Raw genomic sequence first — 24,172 nt, 5'->3', positions numbered from 1 at the left:
ATACCAGTGAGCAAAACAAAGTTCACATTCCTTTATGGAACACATGACAGGGGGAGAGAGGGTTGGATAGAGTGTTATCCTATTATAAGTATATCCAATGTTGGTAACTAATGTAGGCAAATAGAGAAGGGAAAGATTGTGTTTCTGAGACTGAGTGGTGTGATCTTGGCTTTTTTGGAAGGATTATCTGTAGTTACTATATTGAGAACATATGCACCAGAGGCAAGAGTAGGAGAAAGACCAGATAGGAAGGCGTTTTAGTAGCCAGGTGAAAATTGATTGTGTTGGGACCAGAGTGTTAACAGTGGAACTGGGGAGAAGAATCCTAGTATATTGTAAAAGTAGAGCTGAGGGGATTTACTTATGGGTAGCATCTATAGAACTGGAGAGAAAGAGTCCAGGATGATTCTAAAATTACATGATAGACTTTCAAACCATTCACATGTCTTTGGATTCCACGTCTATGTAGTGATGACGACAAAATGTATTTAATGAGGTCGAATAATCCCCTACAAAAATAGTTTATTAGTATGTAGATTAAGTTCAGAGGGAACTGGAATCCAAACTCATCTCTGTTCAAGTATTTAAATGGCTTTGATCTCAGATTAAAGGTTATGATTCAGCTTTAAACTGTTATTATCTGTCATTTTATGTGCCCTGTACATTCTCATCCCTGTACTATGAGGCGCATGGCTATAATGGCATGAGAGCAAAGCACAAGTTTCTAAGTACCTAAATCTGTACTCCCAATCCTGTACCGCTTTTACTGACCTTTATATTATCTGCCCTAGTGACTTGCCGCATGTTTTTTAATTAACAGGAGATTTAAATAAATTGGGTGTGAAAGAGAAAGGATAGCTTTCCTTCCCATATAGGCTTCAGTGGTGGTGTCCAGGCTTTCATTATTTCCACCTCAGGAAAGGGGCTGGCAACAAGACAGGATCAGGCAAGTACAGACTGCAAGGAGCTGTACTTGAATGTAATCTGTGCCATAAAGGAATCTTTTCTCCCCCATCAACAGATTTTTTAATGCCTTTGGTTTTGCCGTGGATTATGGGCAGTGGGAGAAAATAAGTGAAGTTGTCACTAAGTAATAACCACAGCCTACCCGGGCGCCTGGGTGGCTCAGTGGGTTAAAGCCTCTGCCTTCTGCTCAGGTCATGATCTCCGGGACCTGAGATCGAGTCCCGCATCGGGCTCTCTGCTCTGTTTCCCCTCTCTCTCTGCCTGCCTGTCTGCCTACTTGTGATCTCTCTCCCAAATTAAACACTTAAATTAAATTAAAAAAATAAATAACCACAGCCTACCGTTAGGTACCTTCGTGTATGGGGAGCTGGCTACATTCAGGCTGCAGAGTTGAGGGCTCACAGGGGTAGGGGCTGTTCTGCTCGAGGGAGGGGGGGCAGGGGGTGGTAGATGGTCTCCGCTGGGCACTGGGTTGATCGCTAGAAAGGTCCAGCGATCACATTAGGTCCTCACCTTCCCGCGCCCACCCCTCCAGGTACCTCGGAGGCCGCCGGGCTTTTCTCCTCTGGCCCGGGGGCCCCTGGCGGCCCATCGGGATGCGAGGCCCAGCAGCCAGCAAGCTCCCTGCCGCAGCCGCAGCTGCTCCCTGCCAGGCACCGTAGCCCCGAGCCTGGCGGGCGGCGCGCCTGCCCTTGTTTGGCCACGCGGCGGTGGCGGCGGCGGTGTCGGCGCGTCCTCCCGGGCCGCCCTCCGCGGGCGTCAGAGGGAGGCGGGCGCCCCGCGCGGTGACGGCGACGCCTGCAGCCGCCGGACTCTCCACTCGCCGCCGCCGGAGAGGCCGGTGACCTCTTGGCTGCCCCGCCTAAGAGGCTCAGATGGCTCAGGCGAAGATCAACGCGAAAGCCAACGAAGGGCGCTTCTGCCGCTCCTCCTCCATGGCCGACCGCTCCAGCCGCCTGCTGGAGAGCCTGGACCAGCTGGAGCTCAGGTGAGCGGTTCGCGGGCGGAGGCCGTGCGCGGCGGGCCGGCCCGGCGCGGTCCCGGGGGCTGCAGCCGGGGAAGTTGCTTGCCGGAGATTCCCTCTCCGCCGAGGCGGTGCAGTTTTGTCTGGCTGTGGGTGGATTTTCTTCTCCCACCGAGAGAAAGCGCATTCGACTTAAACAAAAACCTGTGAGCGTATTATTGGTGGCCACATTCTCACAGCTAGACCTGAGCGGAGAAAAATCAGAGAAGGCAAAAGTTACGGTGACGTTATTTGAGGTTAGAGACTGTGACACTCCGGGACTGCAGAACTTCTAGAATTTTCTGAGTGCCAGAATGTGGTCTTCCCAGAGGTGGTTTTTTTTTTTTTCCTCTCTCTCTCTCTGTCTTCCTAGTAGTCATTTTTAAGAGCGCCAGCAATTTAGTGGTCCTCGAGGTGAGTGGTAAGTTTCCTCAAAACAGCAGAGCAAAAAATAAATCCAGGATTCCTCCGAGAGCAAGGATTAGGGACGAGTAGGACAGATGGAGGGACTGCGGCGTGAACGGTGGCTGGGTGCTTGGTGGAATAAGACCCTGCAGCTTCCATTTTCCCCTAAAACCCGGCGTGCTGTATTAACCCATTCCGTTAGTTTCTCAGTATTTACTGTGCATCTCCTCCCATAGAAGACACCTTCTTGAAAGTGCTAGTCACGGGCCTGAAAGCGTAAGTAAGATAGGCAGGTTCCCCCCCCCCACTCTTTCCTGGATAAGATTTTATTAAATAATATATAGTGTTACGGTTCTATGCAGTTTTTAAATAGTGTATAGTAAATTTTAGAAATACTTGTTTCCCTTAACAGCGTATGAAAACTTTTATGTACTCCCTATAAATGTATCACCCAAGTTACTGTGTAGATTGTGCGCAGATGTCCTTAAATGAAAATCTTACTAAGGCCCCACAACCCCCTGAAACTACAGCGGGTTTCCCCCACCCCCCAACAGTTTTCACCAGGTTCTGGGTGAGCAAAGAAATATGTAAGCCAAAAATTTTAAGAAAGAGTGCATGTGTGTCTTTATCTCCCTCAATTTATATACCAAAACAGTTATTTGCCAGGAAAGTGCCTAAAGAACCACAGCGTATCTCAGCAGTTGAGGCATTTATTATTATTATTACCCTGAGAAAAGGGTCAGAAGATGAGAAATTCGCCAGGCACCCTGATTTCATGGATGATAGAGAAACCTGAGCCAAAACCACATTCTAGGGTTCTGCTCAGAATGAGACAGATGGAACAAGAGAAAAGTAATTCTTCCCCATGGTTGAGCTTGATGCATTAATCCCCAGAGAAAGTGCAACAAGACTGAAGATCAGTAGTGTCCCTCTGACGAATAATATTTCTTTTTATGTAGCAGCATTCCAAGTAAGTCACACATCTCCCCAGATATTTTGAACTTTGAGGGTGTGTTCTCAACCATTTCGGGGCTCTCTCCCCGCTAGTCAGGAAAGATTTTTTTCTGAAAGCAATGAGGAGGCCAGTGCCCCTCCCTTCTTCAAGCTGAGTCATTCTCAAACTTGAATTAACACCTCACGTGTGGTAGGTACAAAGACAGTCAGGTACTAATCTTTAAAAAAAGAAACCCTCTGGTTTTGAGTATTCGTATATTCTAATGTTTGATTAACGTGAAGTGAATTGATTACTGTATATGAGTGATTAAATTATAAGTTGCTTAATTAACCCTTGAGCTGAGGAGGAAAGACTGATTAAAGTGTGCTAATTACTGATTTTAAGGACTTCTCTTGTAATTTTAGACTTCTGTAAGCTTTGTTCCTTCCTTTGAAAAAAAAAGTGATACACCATCAAAAGTGTTTTAGAACGTAGTAAAAATAAAGAAAAATGCTAATGATGATCCGTTAAAGTTCCTTTGAAACTACATGGATGGGCAGCGTCACAGAGCACCACGTTGTTAAAAACTAGCATCATGCCTAGAAGATTTATTTGTAAAAGAAACATCTACGTAATTTTGCTCTAATAGTTTAATTTCATATTAAGGATGACCACTAAAGCAGTGATTTAGGTAGAATAAAACACTGTAGTTTAATACTTAAAAGTTTACATGTAGTTCCCCAACCATATTAATTTTGTCAACTGGGGTAGAACTCCTTCCATATGAAACTGAAGACAGAATTATGTTAAGTGCTTTATGACCTAGAGTATGAACTACTGGTGTACGTGATTTTTTTTTAATATTTTATTTATTTGACAGAGAGATCACAAGCAGGCAGAGAGGCAGGCAGAGAGAGAGAGAGGGGGAAGCAGCCTCCCTGCCAAGCAGAGAGCCCAATGTGGGGCTCGATCCCAGAATCCTGGGATCATGACCTGAGCCGAAGGCAGATGCTTTAATCCACTGAGCCACCCAGGCGCCCCTGGTGTACGTGATTTTTAAATACTTTAAAATGTTTGGCAGCATTCTACATGTCATTGAAGGAATTCCGTTTGTTTCTAATACTTTTTCTCTTTCTTGACTCCACCTCATCTGCTTTCTTGTTTCCTCCTAAAAAGGTGATTCCTTTCTCTCCCAGTTTTGTTTGTTTTTTTAAGATTTTATTTTTATTTGAGAGAGGGAGAAAGCGGAGTGGGGGAGGGTGGGAGTAGGAGGAGCAGAGGGGGAGTCAGAGGGAAGGGAAAGATCCTCAAGCCCACTCAGCACTGAACCCCATATGGGGCTCAATCTCCCAACATTAAGACCATCACCTGAACCAAAACCAAGAGTCAGACCCTTAACTGACTGAGCCATCCAGGCACCCCTCTCTCCCAGTTTTTTGACCAATTCTAAATGATATCCGATTTTTGCATTCATCAGTGGCTCAAGACACTTGCTTATTACTATTAGTTTTTTAACCATTACCATAATTTATAAATAATACATGCTAACATTGATTGATTAAATGAGCAATGATTCTTCACCATGCCCCATTCCTTTGTGGAAGTTACTATCACCTCCATTCTCCAAATGGGAAATTGAGGCATAGAAAGTTAAATGACTTGTCTAAGATCCCCCAGCCTAGAACCCAGGAAGACTGGCTGTACTGCTTAATATATTACACCTGTATTCTCTTAAAGTTAGATGTGTCTTATTGTTACCAAGGTTTGCCTCTTGATGGGTATCAAGCCAAAAGACACAGCCAAACCAAAGAATAGGAAAAGGAAGGGTTTTACTTGCAACAAGTAAAGGAGAACATGGGAAATCATTCCCAAAGAAGCATCTCCCAGAATGACAAAAATGGGGAAGTTTTAACTGAGGGTGCATACATATTCATGAAGATGCTTACACTGTGGGGAATACAGCATGGAACTGGGGTGACTAAGTCCAAGCCAGAGTCATGAGGGCCGGGAAGGGTCAGCATCATCAGTTCTCTGGCTCCAGTTGGTCTGGTATCTGAGTGCTCAAAGCGGTTTAAAACCTACAGTGTATCAAGTAGTCTATCTTCATTTCTGGATATGATGAGGCTGTCTTCTGGCCGTGTGGTGACTGTTCTCATTCTTTCACAAAATGGCTGGGGGCCTAAAATGACTCTTCTCATGGCAAGAAAGCTATTTGTATCTTTCTTTACCCAGGGATACCTAACTCTTCTTGCTTATAGTATTTCAAAATGTAGGAATCATATATGGATGAATTATGATTTTACTGGAAGATGTGAAAATTCCATTTATTTACTTATTTACTTTATTTTTTTAAAGGTTTTAGTTTTGAGTAATCTCTACAGCCAACATGGGGCTTAAACTTACAACCCAAGAGTCACATGCTCCCACCATCTGAGCCAGCCAGGTGCCCCCAAAATTCCATATAAATTGGTTCTCAAGTTAAGTCAATATCAAACACCTACTGAGTGCCAAGTACTGAGTGGCTCTTAGAAGGCTCTGGATGGTAACGAAGATGTTTGGAAGATGGGTTGTGAAAGATGGCTGAGGAGAAGTCGATAGGATTGGGAGATTGTTCACCAATTTCCCCAAACTGGTCATATTGTAGCTCCTTCCCCCTGCTATCAGCCATCTGCTGTGACTTCCTCAGCAGCCAGGGAATGAAAGGTTGGGGCCAGGAGTGACATGGATCATTTGGCCAAAAGTTTCCTGTTGCTTAAAGTTTCTTAGGGTGTGCCAGTGTCTCAGGAGTCACAAAACAAGTAGCATCATAGTTAATATTGAGCAACAGCCTATAATTTAAAAGACCATTTCTCATATACATTGTCATTTGAACCTTAAAAAATCCTTTGAGGTAGAGGAGGGCACATGTATGTTATCTCTTCAGAAATGAAGGAACTGAGGTCCAGAGGGATTGCGTGGCCTGCCTAAGGCCACAGTAGTGATGAGTAGCTCCTAACACCAGTCCCATTAAACACCAGCTCCATTTTTATATTAAAGGGTCTCAGTGGTGAATGTATTTTAATATTTTGCTGATGATTAGGAAAACTTATTCAAAAATCTTATATTGCCTAGAATATAAGTGATTGTTGTAACATTCTTTAGATACAAGAGTATTTTTTTTAAAGATTTATTTATTTATGAAAGAGAAAGCACAGAGGGAGGGGCAGAGGGGGAGAGAGAGAGAGAGAGAATCCTGAAGAAGACTAGAAGACTCCCCTCTGAGTGCAGAGCCTGATATAGGTCTCAATCCCAGGACTCTGAGATCATGACCTGAGCCAAAATCTAGTCAGGCAGTCAATGAGTTAAGCCACCCAGGAATCCCACAAGAGTATTTTTTTTTTACTTTAATTCTTTATTTTAATTCCAATATAGTTAACATCTGGTGTTATATTAGTTTTAGGTGATATAGTTAACATCTGGTGTTATGTTAGTTTTAGGTGTACAATATAGTGATTCAGCAATTATCTACATTACTCATTGCTCATCAGGATAAGTGTGTTCTTGGGGTATCTGGCTGACTCAGAGCATGTGACTCATGATGTGGGGATTGTAAGTTCTAGCCCCATATTCGGTGTAGTGATCACTTAAAAATAAAATTAAAAAAAAAAAATGTAAGTGTATTCTTAATCCCCTTCACCTATTTCACCCATCCCCCTGCATTCCTCCCCTCTAGTAACTGCCCATTTATTCTCTATAATTAAGTCTGGTTTTTTGGTTTGTCTCTTCTCTCCCCATTTTTGTCAATTTGTTTTGTTTCTTTAAAATGCCATATATGAGTGAAACCATATGTAATTTATCTTTCTCTGACTGACTAACGTTGCTTAGCCTTATACTCTCAAGCTCCATCCATGTTGTTGCAAATGGTGAAATTTCATTCTTTTTTATGGCTGAATAATATTCTGTGTATCAATGGACACTTGGGCTGCTTCCATAATAATTCTGCAATAATCATAAAGGTACATATATCCTTTCTAATTTGTGTTTTTATATACTTTGGGTATTATAGGGTAGTTCAGTTTTTAATATTTGAAAGATTTTATTTTTAAGTAATCTCTACACCCAGCATGGGGCTTAAACCCACAAACCCAAGATCAAGTGTTACACACTCTACCAACTGAACCATCCAGGTGCCCCCATTTTTAATTTTTTGAGGAAGCTCCATACTGTTTTCCATAGTGGCTACACCAGTTTGCATTTCCACCAAAGAGCATTGAGGGTTCTTTTTTTTTTCCTCATCCTCACCAACTCTTGTTTCTTGGGTATAAAAATATTAAATATGAGGTGGGACTATGATTTTTAGAATTTGTTTTAGAAGTTATGTTTTCGGGGGGCGCCTGATGGCTCATTGGGTTAAAGCCTCTGCCTTCGGTTCAGGTCATGATCCCAGGGCTCTGGGATGGAGCCCCGCATCGAGCTCTCTGCTCAGCAGGGAGCCTGCTTCCTCCTCTCTCTCTGCCTGCTTCTCTGCCTGCTTGTGATCTCTGTCAAATAAATAAATAAAATCTTAAAAAAAAAAAAAAAAGAAGTTATGTTTCTGGGGGCCCCTGAAAACAGTTGGTTAAGCATCTGACTCTTGATTTCAGCTTAGGTGTTCATCTTGGGGTCATGAGTTCAAGTTCCACACTGGGTGTGGAGCCTACTTTAAAAAAAGAAAAAAAGAAAGAATTTTTTTTTTCCAAATAAATTCATGATAGGAGCATTTGCCTGTTCCGTTCCTTTTTATGAAAGTACAAATTCTTATTATTTATAAGCCTGAGTTTGTAATGGTAAGTGTGTCATAAATACCACAAAGCTGTTTGCCAGCACCAATTGTAGACACACCACACGTGTCAACTCATAAATATAATTGTTTTAGTCAGTGCTGTTAGTCATTGTGTTAAACTCTTTTTTTAAAAAAGATTTTATTTATTTATTTGACAGAGAGAGAGAGATCACAAGTAGGCAGAGAGGAGAGAGGGCAGAGAGGGAGGTACCCCCTGCAGGGCTTGATCCTGGGACTCTGAGATCATGACCTGAGCCGAAGGCAGAGGCTTACCCCACTGAGCCACCCAGGCACCACATTGTGTTGAACTCTTAACCTGCTTTCCTTCAATCACAAACAACCCTTTCTTTTTTTTTTTTTTTAATGGTTTTATTTATTTAATTGACAAGAGGGAGATCACAAGTAGGCAGAGAGGCAGGCAGAGAGAGAGAGGAGGAAGCAGGCTCCCTGCTGAGCAGAGAGCCCGATGCAGGACTCCATCCCAGGACCCCGGGATCATGACCCGAGCTGAAGGCAGAGGCTTTAACCCAATGAGCCACCCAGGTGCCCCATAAACCACCCTTTCATTTTTCCTTTTTCCTAAGTGGAGAAATTGAGGCAGGCAATGAGAACTTAACTGCTCAAGGTTACACAGCCTGTGAGTGGCAAAGTTAGTTTGAACAGCATGATGGAAAAGTCATCACAGCTTCACTGCCTGCTGTTAGCTGATTGATCCACAGTACCTCAGTCTGGTGAAGTTGCTCTCAGACCTCTACTTCTCTCAACAATGTGTCCTTATTTTTTTTTTTAATATTTTATTTATTTATTTGACAGACAGAGATCACAACTAGACAAAGAGGCAGGCAGAAAGAGAGGAGGGAGCAGGCTCCCTCTGAGCAAAGAGCTTGATGTGGGCCTCGATCCCAGGACACTGGGATCATGACCTGAGCTGAAGGCAGAGGCTTTATCCCATTGAGCCACCGAGGCACCCCAACAGTGTGTCCTTTTGATTGCTGGCTGCAGAGACTTGTGAGGTGTGGGAGACCCGAAGACTAGCTGAGAATGTGTACACTTCACTTTTGCCCTCATAAGAATTTTCTGACTAAAATTTCTTTTTGTCTAAGCTGGCTTCATTGCAGTTGCAGGCAGAGAGTTTTCCAGGAGTACAACTCAGGCCAGCCTTGTTATGAGGAGAAGTACTTAACCAATTTTGGAAATGTAGCTCTTCTAGGATCAGTTAGTAAAAACATAACCACCCTTCTCCGCCAAGAGAATTGTTGTCAAATGAGGTGTTAAAAAAACATGAAGGCTAAGGTGAGGTTGTCCAACCTTGTCTAACCAGAGTTCCAGAAGAAAGTAATAGAATGGAGGACAGGAAATATTCGAAGATACTATGGTTAACAATTTTCCAGAACTAAATGGAAAGGTTGTACACAGATTTATATGTGAGATGAATTTAAAGATCTCAGTGGCTGAGAAACAGTACAGATATTACTTGAATAAACTAAGTAGAGATCTAGGTTCAGCGAGAGGTAACAGCAAATGTCAATGGTGCCAAAAAAACAAACCTTTGAAATCTTTACATTCTGAAGAATGGCATTTTATCTTTGCTATGAGATGAAAAAGGTATACATAAAAATGTATATGAGAAGTTCCATAAAAGATGAAATCTGTTTTTCACAGGGAAAATGCCCTGGCAATTTCTAGTATTGGGGGAAAACAAAAACAAAACAAACAAACAAACAAAAAAACCCCACAAGACTCAAAATTTCCATCTAATGAGTTCTGTATTTGGCCTCATTTAATGGCAAAATGTCTTCCTTCTATGATAGACTTATTTTTTTCCCTAGAGTGTCCCCTTTTAAACCATTTTCTTGTTAACAACTCCCTGAACTTAGTGGTAAAACATGTTGTAAATGAAGCCTTCCTTTTTTGAATAATATTAGATTCTCTATCATTGTACATTTGAGTACAAACTCTAATGAGTCTTGAAAAATTCATCGCTTCTTTCAGCATCCTCTCATTTACCAATCACATGATTCATCTTTGTCATTTAAACACTAGAGTCCTGGTTTGTTTCATATTAGTGCCAACTCAGTCTCTCTCTGAGTTGTACTGGGCCCTAGTTTATCTGTCTGAGAGTTTGTGAATGTAAACTGTATAAGCACATAATGAATGGTGCTGGAAGTGGGCCTGCTGCTGAATTTTTGCTATTTTACAGAAGACTGTTCTGGGTGGCTCAGTCATTAGGCGTCTGCCTTCAGCTCGGGTCTTGGTTCCAGGGTCCTGGGATAGAGCCCCACGTCAGGCTCCCTGTTCACCTGGGAGTCTGCTTCTCCTTAACCCCACTCCCCCCTGCTTATGTTCTCTCTCTCTCGGTCACTGTGTCTCTTTCTGTCAAATGAATAGATAAAATATTAAAAAAAAAAAAAAAGATTTTTTTTATTGTGTTTTCCAGCCACATTTGTCATGCAAGAATCTTACCAGCTCTTTGCTTTTACTAGCTCTTATAAACACAGAGTTCAACATATATTTAGTATCTTGATAAACAGAGAGACCCTATGACTTTGTGGACTCTCAGTACTATTTTGGGGTATAACAGGTGGATGGCTGTTGGGGAAAAGGCAAATGTGTGGTTGGGATGGATAGGGTTGCCTTAAATGGAATGGACATGTGCTCAAACATTAGTAAAGTTGCTCCTTCCGTGCCCACTTAGAGCAGCAGTCAGGATTAGATCTTCCATGATCTCATGTTTCTTTTTTTTTTTTTTTTAAGATTTTATTTATTTATTTGTGAGAGACAGAGGGAGAGAGAGCGAGCGAGCACAGGCAAACAAAGAGGCAGGCAGAGGCAGAGGGAGAAGCAGGCTCCCTGCCGAGCAAGGAGTCCGATGTGGGACTCGATCCCAGGACCCTGGGATCATGACCTGAGCCGAAGGCAGCTGCTTAACCAACTGAGCCACCCAGGCATCCCTGATCTCGTGTTTCTACGGCCATCTCAACACTGAGAATAAGTCTGTCACTGTTCATTTTGCAAAAGTTGGCAACTTATATATGGGTAATGTATAACAAGAAGTGCCCTGAAAACAAAGCACTTGGAAATATACAGGATTTTCTTTTTTCTTCCTCTCCTGATTCCACAGACTTTTCTTTAGTGACTGGGCATGATCATGTGAATGTGTAGTAAGTGCATGTGTGTTTACACTTCGGGGAATTAGGGAAAGTTGTGCTTCTGTAGTTTGATATGGGCTTTATACCAAAAACCTACAGAGATGTTTCCTTTAAATTCAGGAAAAGAAAAAGATCTTCTGTTTAATAAAGTAAAGCGGACTTTAGTCAATAATACGAAGAAAGAGATTAAAGCTCTAATTTTGTATAGATGATACAATCATCAGTCTAGAAGAATCAGGGACACCTGGGTGGCGCAGTAGGTTAAGCGTCTGCCTTCAGCTTGGGTGATGATCCCAGGGTCTGAGATGGAGTTACACATTGGGCTCCTTACTCAGCGGGGAGTAAGACATAAATACGAGAGGGTAAAGCAATAAAGTTAATAGGAAGAAGGGTAGGAAAACACCTATGAGCTAGGATGGGAAAAACCTGAAGTAAAACTTCGAAAGCATAAACTGTAAGGCAAAATAAAACCAAGTAAAGATTAATCTGATCACTTCAAAGTAAGGATTATCTATTCAGTGAAGGATATCCTGAACAAAATTCATATTTGATAGGATGGAAGAAGATGATTATAATGTCTATAACTAACATGGGATTAATTCCTTGAGTACGCAAGCCAACAAGAGGACCATAACCCCTGTTTGGAGAAGGGGAAAACAAAACAGGAAAAGGCTATGAACAGGTTAACAAAAATACGAAGAGACATCCAAAATTATTAGTATCGAGAGACAATGCAAATTAAGTATGAACATATCACTTGTACTTTAGTAGACTGGCAACAAATAGGAAGTTGGAAAATGCTGAGTGTTGGTCGGGCTGTGAGGACACAGGGATTCCTGTGCTTTGCTGCTGGGAATATTGCGAAGGAGCGCAGGATAGCCGCCCCCCCCGCCCCCGCCCCCCGCCGCCGAATGTGCCCTTTGCCGTGTAGGTTATTTAGAGCTGAAGGCACTTGAGAGCCTGCAGACTCACAAGAAATTTCCGCCCCGCCCTGAACCACACAGAAGAATCTAAGTTAGGGGTCTTTCCCAGAATAAAGGTTATAAGCAGAGATAAATTTTATCTGAGTGGCTCATCTGTGTGGCGGGGCAAACATCTAATTACCAAACATCTGCTCTTATCACCCTGTGAAATGTAACCCTAACCGTAACCCTCACCTGTACCCCCTTCTCCTTCATTTAAAATAACATATACCTCATTTTGCCTGTCTTTGGAATTTCCATGTCTATGTGAATTCCCTGTATGTACACTATTAAATTTTGTTTTCTCCTGTTAATTTGTCTCATATCAATTTGATTCTTAGTCCAGCTAAGGGGACTTGAAGGAGGAGGGTAAGAATGCTTGCTTGCTTCCTGACAATGGTCTAGTCTAGCCATTCTGGAAAGCCGTGGTAGCACTGAGTTAAATTGAGGGTGCACTTACGTTGTGTCTTAGCACTTCTGCCCTGGGGTCTATTGCAAGGAGATTCTTTTTGAAGTCCATGTATTTGCTGAAGCGTTTTGTTTTGTTTTGTTTTTTGTGGTGATGAAAAATGAGGAGACAAAGTGAGTGTTTCCACTGGGAGAGCAGAGGTAAAATCAGGTGGATGTACATGGAAGGCTATGCAGTAATCAGAAGTGACTGATTAGATCTTTAGGTAGGAAGCTGGATGGTTCCTAACAAAATAATGTTGAGTGAAGAAAGAAACAATGAGATATAAATTGAAAATAGATGAAAACGCAAATATATATATTGTTAAGAACAAATACAAAATAGAGAAACACTGAATAGAATGATTGCCATACGAGTGGGGAGGAAGGTGGGAGTGGGGTCGGGGGATTTAAAAAAAACAGAGGGGCGCCTCGGTGGCTCAGTGGGTTAAAGCCTCTGCCTTCAGCTCAGGTCATGATCTCAAGGTCCTGGGATCGAGCCCCACATCGGGCTCTCTGCTCTGCGGGGAGCCTACTCCTCCCCCCCTGCCTGCCTTTCTGCCTGTCAAATAAATAAATAAATAAATATCTTTTAAAAATAAAATAAAACAACAGAATTTTTTTTTTTTAATTTTAAAGAGGGATAAAGAATTTTTGGGAAGTATTCCTAGTGATCTTTAAACTGTTGGAGCAAATGAGATGAGGAAAAGTAAACTTCCATGTGGTAACTTTTGTTTTCCCAATTCATATAGGGTGGAAGCTTTGAGAGAAGCAGCAACTGCTGTTGAGCAAGAGAAAGAAATTCTCCTGGAAATGATCCACAGCATCCAAAATAGCCAGGACATGAGGCAGATCAGCGACGGTGAGAGCATTTCCACAGAGGGGAGCTCATCTTTTCCATTCCTTTATGGGGTTTAGGTCCATTTTCGTTTAACTTGAGGAATTTGTACAGTTGGCTTCAGAATCTCCCATGAGCGTGGACAGCAGCTGCAGCTGTCGGCTTATTACAGGAGCCACTTACCCAAAGGGCACCTTCTGGCCTGCCCCCTCCCTCAAGGGCATGGTTGGAGATAGTCAAAAAGGCCTCCAAGCTCTGGGAGAGGTGGTCCCAAGCAGTAAAAGGCGATGCCTTTGATGTCAGGTTCACATTCCTAACTTCAGTTCCTCAGAAGTTACTGGACGGTAGAAGCTGTAAAAGCAGAGAAGACAAAAAGAGAGGGCTTGGAGTGTAATTTAAGGAGAGGAAGGAGAGAGAATGCAGAGGAAAGAAATTATGGGCCCAGTAAAACCCCATTAATATAAAAACATGCTATCATTTCTATATTAAAAGCATGACTGCCTGTGGAGGAACAGGGCACTTGTGGTTTCCTCTCACTGGCAGTGTTCTTGCCAACCTGGTTGCTCTGGTGCCTCCCAAGACAAGCTGAGGGGCCAGCGGCTGGTGCCATGAGTGTGCCGTTCGTCTAACTCCAGGCCCTGAACTCTTAGACATACACAGCAGGGTCAAGATCTAGCCAGTCTGTTCACCGTCCTGGCCAAAGAGTGATGAATTAGGAAGAGAGTTACAGAACCAGGACAAAGAGGAGGTTGCTGACTTTTTCATATAAATAATGAAACGTGGATCCCTTTTCCCACATTGCCTCTCTGTGCTGGTCAAGACTTAAACCACTGGTCTGCTTAAATTTCCCTGGCAAGGATGAAGTCAGTGCCTAATTCTGAGGCCAGCTGTTTCTCCACTATCATGGCTAAGTTTGCTCAGCCAAAATTGTGGCGTTGTATTTGATTCACATGCAAAATATGCCACCCCAAAGTATGGTTCTTTGGCATAAGAATCATTTCAAGCTGATTATTTTTGAGAAGCTGCAGACGCAGGAGAAGCTCTGGAAACAGAGTAGAAGTTATTCTTTTATAAGGGAAGTTCAAATGTATAAAGGATATTTCCATTTGTAAATGTGCCTCCCTCTGTGTACCAGGAAGAGAAGGATGACTGTAAATCCAAGAAACTCTTATCTCTGCAGAGGGCACCTCCTGAATCTGCAAAACAACCTTAACCCTGGTTTATCCTGCTTTTCCCAGTAACCTCACTCAGGAGGGGAGGGCCTTCCTCAACGTCTTAGTCCTTAGATGAACATGGTTTTTAGAAAGGTAGTGGCTTGGGCCATCTGTCTCAGGGAGGTGGGCCATCTCAGGGTCCTTGAAAATCTCCCATGTATATGTGAAATACACACATCCGTAAGCTTCTGGTTTTCTTCTTGTTAATCTTTTTATTACAGGGTTTCTCAACCAAGAACTCAGAAAGGTACAGGGGAAATTATTTTTCCTCCCCTACATGCACCTTCTTAGGAGACATACATCATGTCTGATGTCTTCTCTAAGCAGCACAAAACCCTGGTCAGGTGCACTATTCACTCTGTTAAGACTTAAACTCCATTCAAGTTACACATGCACACCTGCCCAAACTTTTTCAAATGTGACTACTAGAGAAGTCATCTGGTATCCCATGCATAAAGACTTAGGGAAGGGTCCCAGGTGGCTCAGTCGGTTAAGCATCCAACTCTTGATTTTGGCTCAGGTCACGATCTCAGGGTTGTGAGATCAGTCCCCATGTCAGCCTCACAGGCTGAACATGAAGCCTGCTTGAGATTCTCTCCCTCTGCCCCTCCCCTACCTGCATGAAGATGTGCATATTCCCTCCTCTCCCTCTCTCTTTCTCTCAAAATAAATAAATAAATAAATAAAAGAAGAAAGACCTTCAGGGAAAGGTATTCTGCAACCTCTCTCTGTAATATAATACGGTTCATCAGTTAATCTTATGTGATATCATTTTGACTTTTACCTTTAAAAATTTCATAGCCAAGGCACTTACAGAAAATAGCTTTAGCCACAAATAAGTGCCTTTAGTGTTCTCAACATTGGTAAGTTTATGACTTATACTGATGGCTGTTTCAAACTTTCTACGTTTAGGAGAAAGAGAAGAATTAAATCTGACGGCCAACCGTTTGATGGGACGAACCCTCACCGTTGAAGTTTCAGTAGAAACAATTAGGAACCCCCAGCAGCAAGAATCCCTAAAGCATGCCACCAGGATCATTGATGAGGTGGTCAGTAAGTTTCTGGATGATCTGGGAAATGCCAAGAGTCACTTGATGTCACTATACAGTGCGTGTTCTTCCGAGGTGCCACCTGGGCCTGTTGACCAGAAGTTTCAGTCCATAGTAATCGGCTGTGCTCTTGAAGATCAGAAGAAAATTAAGAGAAGATTAGAGACTCTGCTTAGAAATATTGAAAACTCTGACAAGGCCATCAAGCTGTTAGAGCATTCCAAAGGAGCTGGTTCCAAAACTCTGCAACAAAATGCAGAAGGCAAATTTAATTAGTTTTGAAACAGAGGAGCACTCACAAATAATGACATGAAAATGATTAAACATTAGTTCTTTGTGTTAGTTGTAACATTTGATACCGATTGTTGTTTCACATGAGGAAAATACTCCAGTGTCATCAGTTTTGTGAAAAACACAATTAAAACTAGAAATATTTTAATTATCTTTCTAGAAGTTTTTAGATTGAATTCTTGTCTTATATTAGGCTCTAGCACCTAATATATATAATATATATTTTTTACTGTACTGTGGATGAATATTTACTATATAGGAGAGAGTAACTGCTCAGCCAGGGCCAAAAGCATTCTTGTTCTTTCCTGGGCTTTGTCTGGCAAGGAGACACTTGGGCACATGGGGCATTTGGTTAACTAGAAATTCTTGACCTTAAGCAGCATGCAAACTTAACCACTATTAACCTCTACTATTAGCTAAGTAGTGTGTTCAGAAGGACGAAAGGAATCACAAAATAAGAGTCTTTCCCAACATCAACCTTTTCATAAAGTACTTTTTTTGGATATCGTTATCAAATTATTTTGAATTTCAGATTTATGCATCTGATAATATGAATATATTTCTTGATATATATGAAAACATGACATAAAATGTGAGAGAATTCACATCTAATGTTATCACTGTGAACAACTATATGTCCACTTCATCTTTTTCCAAATACATAATTTCTCTAAATTTTTAATCATTATGGAAATACAATGTTGTAATTTGCCTTTTTTTTAAAATGCTGCTATAAAGTCTACTTGTCAACTTTAAAACCTCTATTCTGTATAGTTGTATAATTTACTTCCCCACTCCCCTTGCTAGACATTTAGGTTGTTTCCAATTTGTTGCTTATTCCTATAACATATTTATATACAGAGACTTTTTTCCTTCTTTCTTTTGTTTTTGATTTTCTTTGTATAAATTCCCAGTAGTGGGATTTACAGGGTCAAAGGTTATATTCATTTTCATGGCCTGACATATATCCAAATTTTTTTGTATGAGTTATGTCAATTTGTACTGTCTTTAGTAATTAAAATGTAGCTGTTTCACTAGAAGCTTTCCAGAGTTGAGCATTATTTTTTCTAACATTAGATATGAAACACTTTAATTTTGTTTGCATTTTATTTCCTAGCAAGATTGACCAATGTAGGGCCCCTGGGTGGCTCAGTTGGTTAAGCGACTGCCTTTAGCTCAGGTCATGATCCCAGAGTCCTGGGATCGAGTCCCGCATCAGGCACCCAACAACATGGGGAGTCTGCTTCTCCCTCTGACCTCCCCTCTCATGCTCTCTCTCACTGTCTCTCTCTCTCTCTCAAATAAATAAAATCTTAAAAAAAAAAAAGATTGAACAATGTATGGATTATTCTTTTATCTGTGATACATGAAGCAACTATAGAACACTTTCATTTGTTTGAAGTAACTAATGTTGTTGATACACAGAAACCTCAACTGCTCCTCAAATACTACTTCAAAAATGAAATATATCAAATTCAGTCTGCATGAGAATGTAGGTATTCTTTCACTGGGGGGAAAAAAGTCAAGATCCAGATTGGCTTTATATATTTAGATCTCTCAATGCAAACAATATTGAGCTTCATTTTCTGGGCAAAATGTCAAATTAGTCTCTCTTCATAAAAAGCAATTACAATCTGAGAACATTATGGTTTTGATTACCCTAAGTCTGCCTCATCTAAATCTTTCCATTTCGTGGGAAATAGTCATTCTCATTGATAACTGTGGTAAAGCCTCTTAATTTGTCAGTTGACTCCCATTTGCTATCTTCAGGTTCACTGTCAGATAAAGGTTTTCTTTTTGTGCCATCTTTATCAGCTTCTTGAAAATTAAGAAGCAACAATTAAGTTTTCTTCAGGTTCTCAAGGACTGTCAGCATCTTTAAATCCCTTCCACCCTGAGAAATACTCCCCTCTCCCATTCACTCTGTGTCAGCCTAGGACATTTTCTTTCTTCCGTTTTTTTCTTTAAGATTTTATTTAATTATTATTACAATTATTATTTAATTATTATTACAGCAGACTCCCTGTGGAACCGGGAGCCCAACATGGGGCTCCATCCCAGGACCCTGGGATCATGACCTGAGCCCAAGGCAGCTGCTTAGCCGACTGACCCACCCAGGCACCCCAGTCTAGGACATTTTCTACCACAAACTATTTGGGCTCTACCTCCTCAACGTTTGTACTCTTCACATTGTTCTTCTCCCATTTTTTGCAATGGAGTTTTATTGGAGGCCATTCATTCTCACTGACCTGAAGAGCTGTGATCTACCATCTCCAAGCTGACTCAGTCCCTAGCCTACAGCCAAGGGGATCAAGGAGCAGGGACCTGAATGTGTTGATTCTTTTTTTTTTTTTTTAAAGATTTTATTTTATTTGACAGACAGAGATTACAAGTAGGCAGAGAGGCAGGCAGAGAGAGAGAGAGGAGGAAGCAGGCTCCCTGCTGAGCAGAGAGCCCAATGCGGGACTCGATCCCAGGACCCTGAGATCATGACCTGAGCCGAAGGCAGCGGCTTAACCCACTGAGCCACCCAGTGGCTGTTGATTCTTAACATTTTTATTTATTATAAGAATGGAAGTAGGCCCCCTGGGTGGCTCAGACAGTTGAGCATACGAATCTTCTTTTCTTTTTTAAAGATTTTATTTATTTATTTATTTGACAGACAGAGATCACAAGTAGGCAGAGAGGCAGGCAGAGAGATAGAGAGAGGAGGAAGCAGGCTCCCTGCCAAGCAGAGAGCCTGATGCTGGGCTCCATCCCAGGACCCTGGGATCATGACCGGAGCCAAAGGCAGAAGTTTTAACCCACTGAGCCACCCAGGCGCCCCCAAATCTTTTTTTCAGACCAGGTCATGACCTCAGAGTCATGAGATGGAGCCCCACCTTGGCTCTGAGCTCAGCACTGTCTGCTTGAGGTTCTCTCTCCCTCTCCCTCTGCCCCTTCCCTGCTCAGTTTCTTTACACCCATCCCTCAGATAAATAAATACTTAAAAAAAAAAAAAAGGGGGAAATTTAATTGCTTTTTAAATGATGGAACTACCAAGAGTCACACTTTACTTTCATCTGTCTTCTTTTAGATAGATAATAGTTTGGGACTATAATGGAATTCGGAGTATATTTGTCTTTTAGTCATATGTTCCCTAACAACCCCATTCCAATTTCATACCCTATTTCTAGAACGGAGCGTACAATCTTAGGGCAGCCCTGCTGCTGTCCCTCATGAGAACTGCTTCCCAGGACAATGTCCCCATTCCCACCCTGGCTCTTCTCTTCAGCTGGCAGGACCTGCCAAGGAGTTGACAGAAGAACACTCAATGATCATCAACTAAGGACAGAATGGCAATACTGCCCAGTGTAAATCTGACAAATGTAGAATTGACCCTCCTCGTATTTTAATGTAGGAACCCTTGACATTAAAAAAAGAAAAAAAAAAAAAGATGAAAAAAATTCTGAAAGCTTTCAGAGGGCTAGGAAGGAAGGAAGAGAGCTAACTGTAGTGAGTGACCTGGGCCTTGCCCCTGTGCTTCCTTCCTGGTATTGGGAAGAGTACTGCATCCTCTAGGGGGCACTCTTCATACTGTCTTCCACAGGAATGAATGCCGTCCTTCAGGGATACGTTAGCCATTAGCCCAGTGAGCTGAGCTATTCTGCAGAGGAACGGGATGAGTGCAGACTGGATCCTCTGTATTGATGCGGCTAGCACTCCGACTCAAAATGCTCAGAATCCACCCTAAAGAGATGATCAACTAATAGAGAACTCTGCTTCAACACTTTAAAATTGCAAAGTATGAAAGAATTTAACAACCTCTGAAAGTAATAGGGTTAAGGATCCAGCAAACAATTACATGTGATGATTTTCAAGTAGCAAATACCCATGCATGTGTCCCTTTCAAATGACTGATTGTGACAAATGCTCATACATTTGGAGCGCACATATGTGATAATGCTATTTTTGAAGGCTGGATTTTGTAATTATTCAAAGACAAAAACGAAAGCAAAAGCTGAGAATTTTGGAAGAGAAAAGGCAACAAGGACAGTAGTGAGCTTGAACTTGTTTCTATCTACTCAGAAGAAGCAAGCAAATGAAATGGACCTCTGTTTAGGGACACGACCACATTCTTCAGTTTTCAATCATGACCAAAGAGTAAGCAACTTGAATTGGGCCACACCAATCTTCAATTATCCAACTCAAACCACTAAGTATTGGTAGCGCCTGGCTGGCTCAGTCAATAAAGCATGCAACTCTTGATCTCAGGTTTGTGAGTTCAAGCCCCATGCTGGGTGTGAAGCTTACTTAAAAACTTAACAAATTTTAAAAAAACAAAAAAACAACTAAACTAAGTATTGTAGCAAGCATATGTCACTTGCATATAGTTGGCATTCCAGTCACGATGGCATTCGCTAACAGCTGTTTGGTGAGGGCCAATTTCAGTATCTAGTCCAGCTTTAATATGCAACTAAATTGGGCACAATTTGTGCAGGAATTCGACAAAGGCTGTCAGAAAATATTGAAAAACCTGGCACTGGAAAACTGACCTAGAATTTGGATCCCGGCAGTATTATAAATACATCTCTAAATGTAATCACCAGACCTCGGGACTAAAGATGGCACAGCCCTAGGACAGAACGCACGCAGCCGCTTTAAGCTTTGCTGCAGAAATACCTGGTGAGCTCCCAACTCTAGCTCTTATCAGGCAAGGGCCCCAAGAATGCCCCTGTAAAGTCGGAATGATAATAATGCTCCTGTGAGTTAGAACTTTAAATGAGATGCAGTATGCAAGGTGCTTAGCATGGTGGCTCACACAGAAAACACTTGTTAAATAAATTTGGACAGGGGGCACCTGCCTGGCTCTGTTGGTGGAGCATCCAACTCTTGATCTCAGTGTTGTGAGTTCGAGCCTCACATTGGGTGTAAGGATTGCTTTAAAAGAATGCGGGGCGGTGGGGGGAGGCACCTGGGTGGTTGAGTCAGTTAATCATCTGCCTTCAGCTCAGGTCATGATCCGGGGGTGCTAGGATCAATTCCCGCCTTGGCCTCCCTGCTCAGCCAGGAATTTGCTTCTTCCTCTGCCTCTGCCTGCCTGCCTCTCTCTGTCAAATGAATGAAGTCTTTAAAAAGAATTTTTTTTAATTCTATAGTTATTTTGTACAAGGCAAAGTAAATTTATTATTTGGGGGTGGGACACAAAAGCTTCAAAATGGAAAAACTTTTCTTCAAGACAGACTGATAGAAGGGTCCCTGGGTGAGTCACTTAGTTAAGCATTCAACTCCTGGTCTCAGCTCAGGTCTTGATCTCAGGGTTGTGAGCTCAAGCCCCACCCTAAGCTTCATGCTAGGGTGTGCGACCTACATACATACATAAATAATAGAATTAGAAAAGAAACTTTGTTTCCAAGACAAAATTATTTAAACCACAGTGCTACTAAATGGCATTAAATATTCACTATCAATAAAACCAGTATGCTAAATATTGGCAGAGTATCTAAAGCATGAAATATTCATAAGATGTTTCCAATTTTAGGGGCGCCTGGGTGGCTCAGTGGATTAAAGCCTCTGCCTTCAGCTCAGGTCATGATCCCAGGGTCCTGGGATCGAGCCCCACGTCGGGCTCTCTGCTCAGCGGGGAGCCGGCTTCCTCTTCTCTCTATGCCTACTTGTGATCTCTGCCTGTCAAATAAATAAAAAATTGAAAGAAGAAAGATGTTTCAAATTTTAAAGAAGTTATGTTATACCTTTTACTATTCCACACTGTTGATATATATTACACCAAATTCTAGCTTCGAAATGTATTTATTTTTTGATTATTGGAATTCATCTTTCATGAAATTTTTATTAAGTGGTATATTTTATTTATTTATTTTTAAAGATTTTATTTATTTATTTGACAGAGAGAGATCACAGGTAGGTAGAGAGGCTGGCAGAGAGAGAGAGAGAGGGAAGCAGGCTCCCTGCTGAGCAGAGAGCCTGATGTGGGACTCGATCCCAGGACCCTGAGATCATGACCTGAGCCGAAGGCAGCGGCTTAACCCACTGAGCCACCCAGGCGCCCCTTATTAAGTAGTATATTTTAAATTAAGCTTAAGGACATAACTGCAACCCAAAAGCAATATATACAGGTGGTTTTCCATTCAAATTTACAAAAGCATTATTTAGTGGTAACAAAAATACAGAAGTTTGGTTTTCCTTTTAATCCAAAGTTTTTTATCTTTATTTTTCAAGAGTTTATTTATTTTAGAGAGAGAGAGTGTATGCATACAAGTGGGAGGAAGGGCAGAGGGAGAGACTCTCACACCCACTCAGCACTGAGCATAGAGCCTGACATGTGGCTTGATCTCATGACCCTAAGACCATGCATGACCTAAGCTGAAACCAAGAGTTGGACACTCAACAAACTGAGTCGCCCACGTGACCCCCCAAATTTTTATTTTTAAAAGACCATTTACCAACATCCTATCATAGTTATTTGTTGGAGGCTACGGCGTGGTTGGAGTCATGGATCAAACCAGGCCCCAACTTGCATCTCCTTTAAAGTCCGGACGCCTTGATAAGGGGTTAAGGACAGGAAAGTTGAGTAACACTGAGGAAGGGTCTGTGCTATGTGTCGTGTGCTCGCCTACGTGACTTCCCACACGCTCAGAAGGGAACAATGTAGTCAGGGTCATGAATTCTTAGTTGGTCCTTGTTGTTCCTGTACTTCCCATAACCCACTCCCTGGTTGATTGTCTTGCATCAATAGTAGCTAATGGCATTAGCCGTGACTACCTGGCATCACGAGATTTGTTTGTAGTTAATTTAAGACTTGTTCTAGACACTTGCGGTCGTCTGACTAGATGCCGATGTATTATTACTCCTTCTATTGTGATCTGCCTTATAAATGCTTGTAAGATGTGGAATAAAATCGGCACTATTGGACGTCCTCCTCAGTGCTCCTCCTGCCCCCATCTCTTTGTCTCTTAATTTCTTTTCACCAACTTCTTACCCTCACGTTCTGTTCGATTTGTCGCGCCAGCCGCGACAGTTACTTCAACGGAGAAAAGAAAAGGAGCACCGTCTAATAAAAGTTACCACAGCCAAATCCTACAGTTCTCTAGGAAAGGTTTCAATTTTTTTTTTTTAAGATTTTAGTTATTAAGAGAGAGCTTGTGTGCATGAGCAAGAGAGCACGAGCAGGGCGAGGAGCAGAGAGAGGGAGAAGCAGACCCTCTCTGAGCAGGGAGCCCACTGTCTGGGCTCCATCCCAGGGAGACTGAGATCATGACCCCAGCTGAATACAGCCACTTATCCGACTGAGCCACACCGATTCCCCTAAATATACTCTATTAGCAAATGAATTCACTTATATAATAGGCTTATGTATTTTAGGGTAAAACCTAAAGCGTTACAATAGTACACATATTTTTAACAATTAAAACTGAATAAATTGGGGCACCTAGGTGGCTCAGTCGGTTAAGCAACTGCCTCATGATCCCAGAATCTGGGGACCTAGTCCTGCATCAGGCTCCCAGCCCCGTGGGGAGTCTGTTTCTCCCTCTGACCCTCTCCCCTTTCATGCTCTGTGTCTCTCTCTCTCAAATCTCTTTTTAAAAAACTGAATAAAGTGACCTGTTAATTAGATGACTGCACAATGTGGGACAAATTTTTACCTCGCCAGTCATTTTCAGAGAAAGATACCCTGATGATACAGTAATGGGAGCCCCTGAGCAAGTTACCAACAACTGTTTCAAAGGTTTGGAAAAGTTAACAATATTTTACATTAAAGTCATTCACTTTAAGTGAAACATTTGGTCCTGAGGCCAATTCCCCATTCTAAGGTCTTCGGAAAAGAGCCCAGTCTTTGAAAGTCATAGACACAATGAAGTACAGTATTGAGAGTTCTTCTTAAGCATTGCATTCTGTGACTGAAGCCTCTTTGGGCATAGCAATCCCCGCCCCCAACCCACTATTCTTTCCTTTCCTTAACCTCACCCTTAAGTACACCCTCAGGGCAAAATGTCTTTGATCGCTGGAGGTCTGACTGTGACACTTATTCCACCTCCTGCGTAGTCCTAGGTAGTCCCAACCCCCCCCCCCCCCCCCACGAGGACTCCCCAACCTCCAGGCTATAAAAATATGT

The 24,172-nt window shown here is 42.1% G+C and overlaps 1 protein-coding gene across 1 annotated transcript; it reads left to right on the top strand.

The window, feature by feature from the left end:
- Positions 1–1,714: 1,714 nt before the first annotated feature.
- BAG2 (BAG cochaperone 2) lies at positions 1,715–17,099 on the top strand. Its single transcript, XM_059399031.1, has 3 exons — positions 1,715–1,954; positions 13,420–13,529; positions 15,632–17,099. Exons 1-3 carry the CDS (start codon positions 1,842–1,844, stop codon positions 16,042–16,044), a joined length of 636 nt encoding a protein of 211 aa, XP_059255014.1. The 5' UTR covers positions 1,715–1,841; the 3' UTR covers positions 16,045–17,099.
- The last annotated feature ends 7,073 nt before the right edge of the window (positions 17,100–24,172 follow it).

The sequence above is a fragment of the Mustela nigripes genome, chromosome 5 (assembly GCF_022355385.1).
Source record: "Mustela nigripes isolate SB6536 chromosome 5, MUSNIG.SB6536, whole genome shotgun sequence".
NCBI classification, from domain to species: Eukaryota; Metazoa; Chordata; class Mammalia; order Carnivora; family Mustelidae; genus Mustela; species Mustela nigripes.
The sequence above is the reverse complement of the archived record's forward strand: the minus strand, read 5'-3'. Positions and strand labels throughout refer to the sequence as shown.

What these genes read in the sequence shown, in the direction of transcription:
- BAG2 (XM_059399031.1), top strand. Translation starts at nt 1,842, where the DNA reads ATGGCTCAGGCGAAGATCAACGCGAAAGCCAACGAAGGGCGCTTCTGC. An exon ending in CTGGACCAGCTGGAGCTCAG is followed by an intron (nt 1,955 to 13,419) that starts GTGAGCGGTTCG and finishes CAATTCATATAG; the next exon opens with GGTGGAAGCTTTGAGAGAAG. An exon ending in CATGAGGCAGATCAGCGACG is followed by an intron (nt 13,530 to 15,631) that starts GTGAGAGCATTT and finishes TTCTACGTTTAG; the next exon opens with GAGAAAGAGAAGAATTAAAT.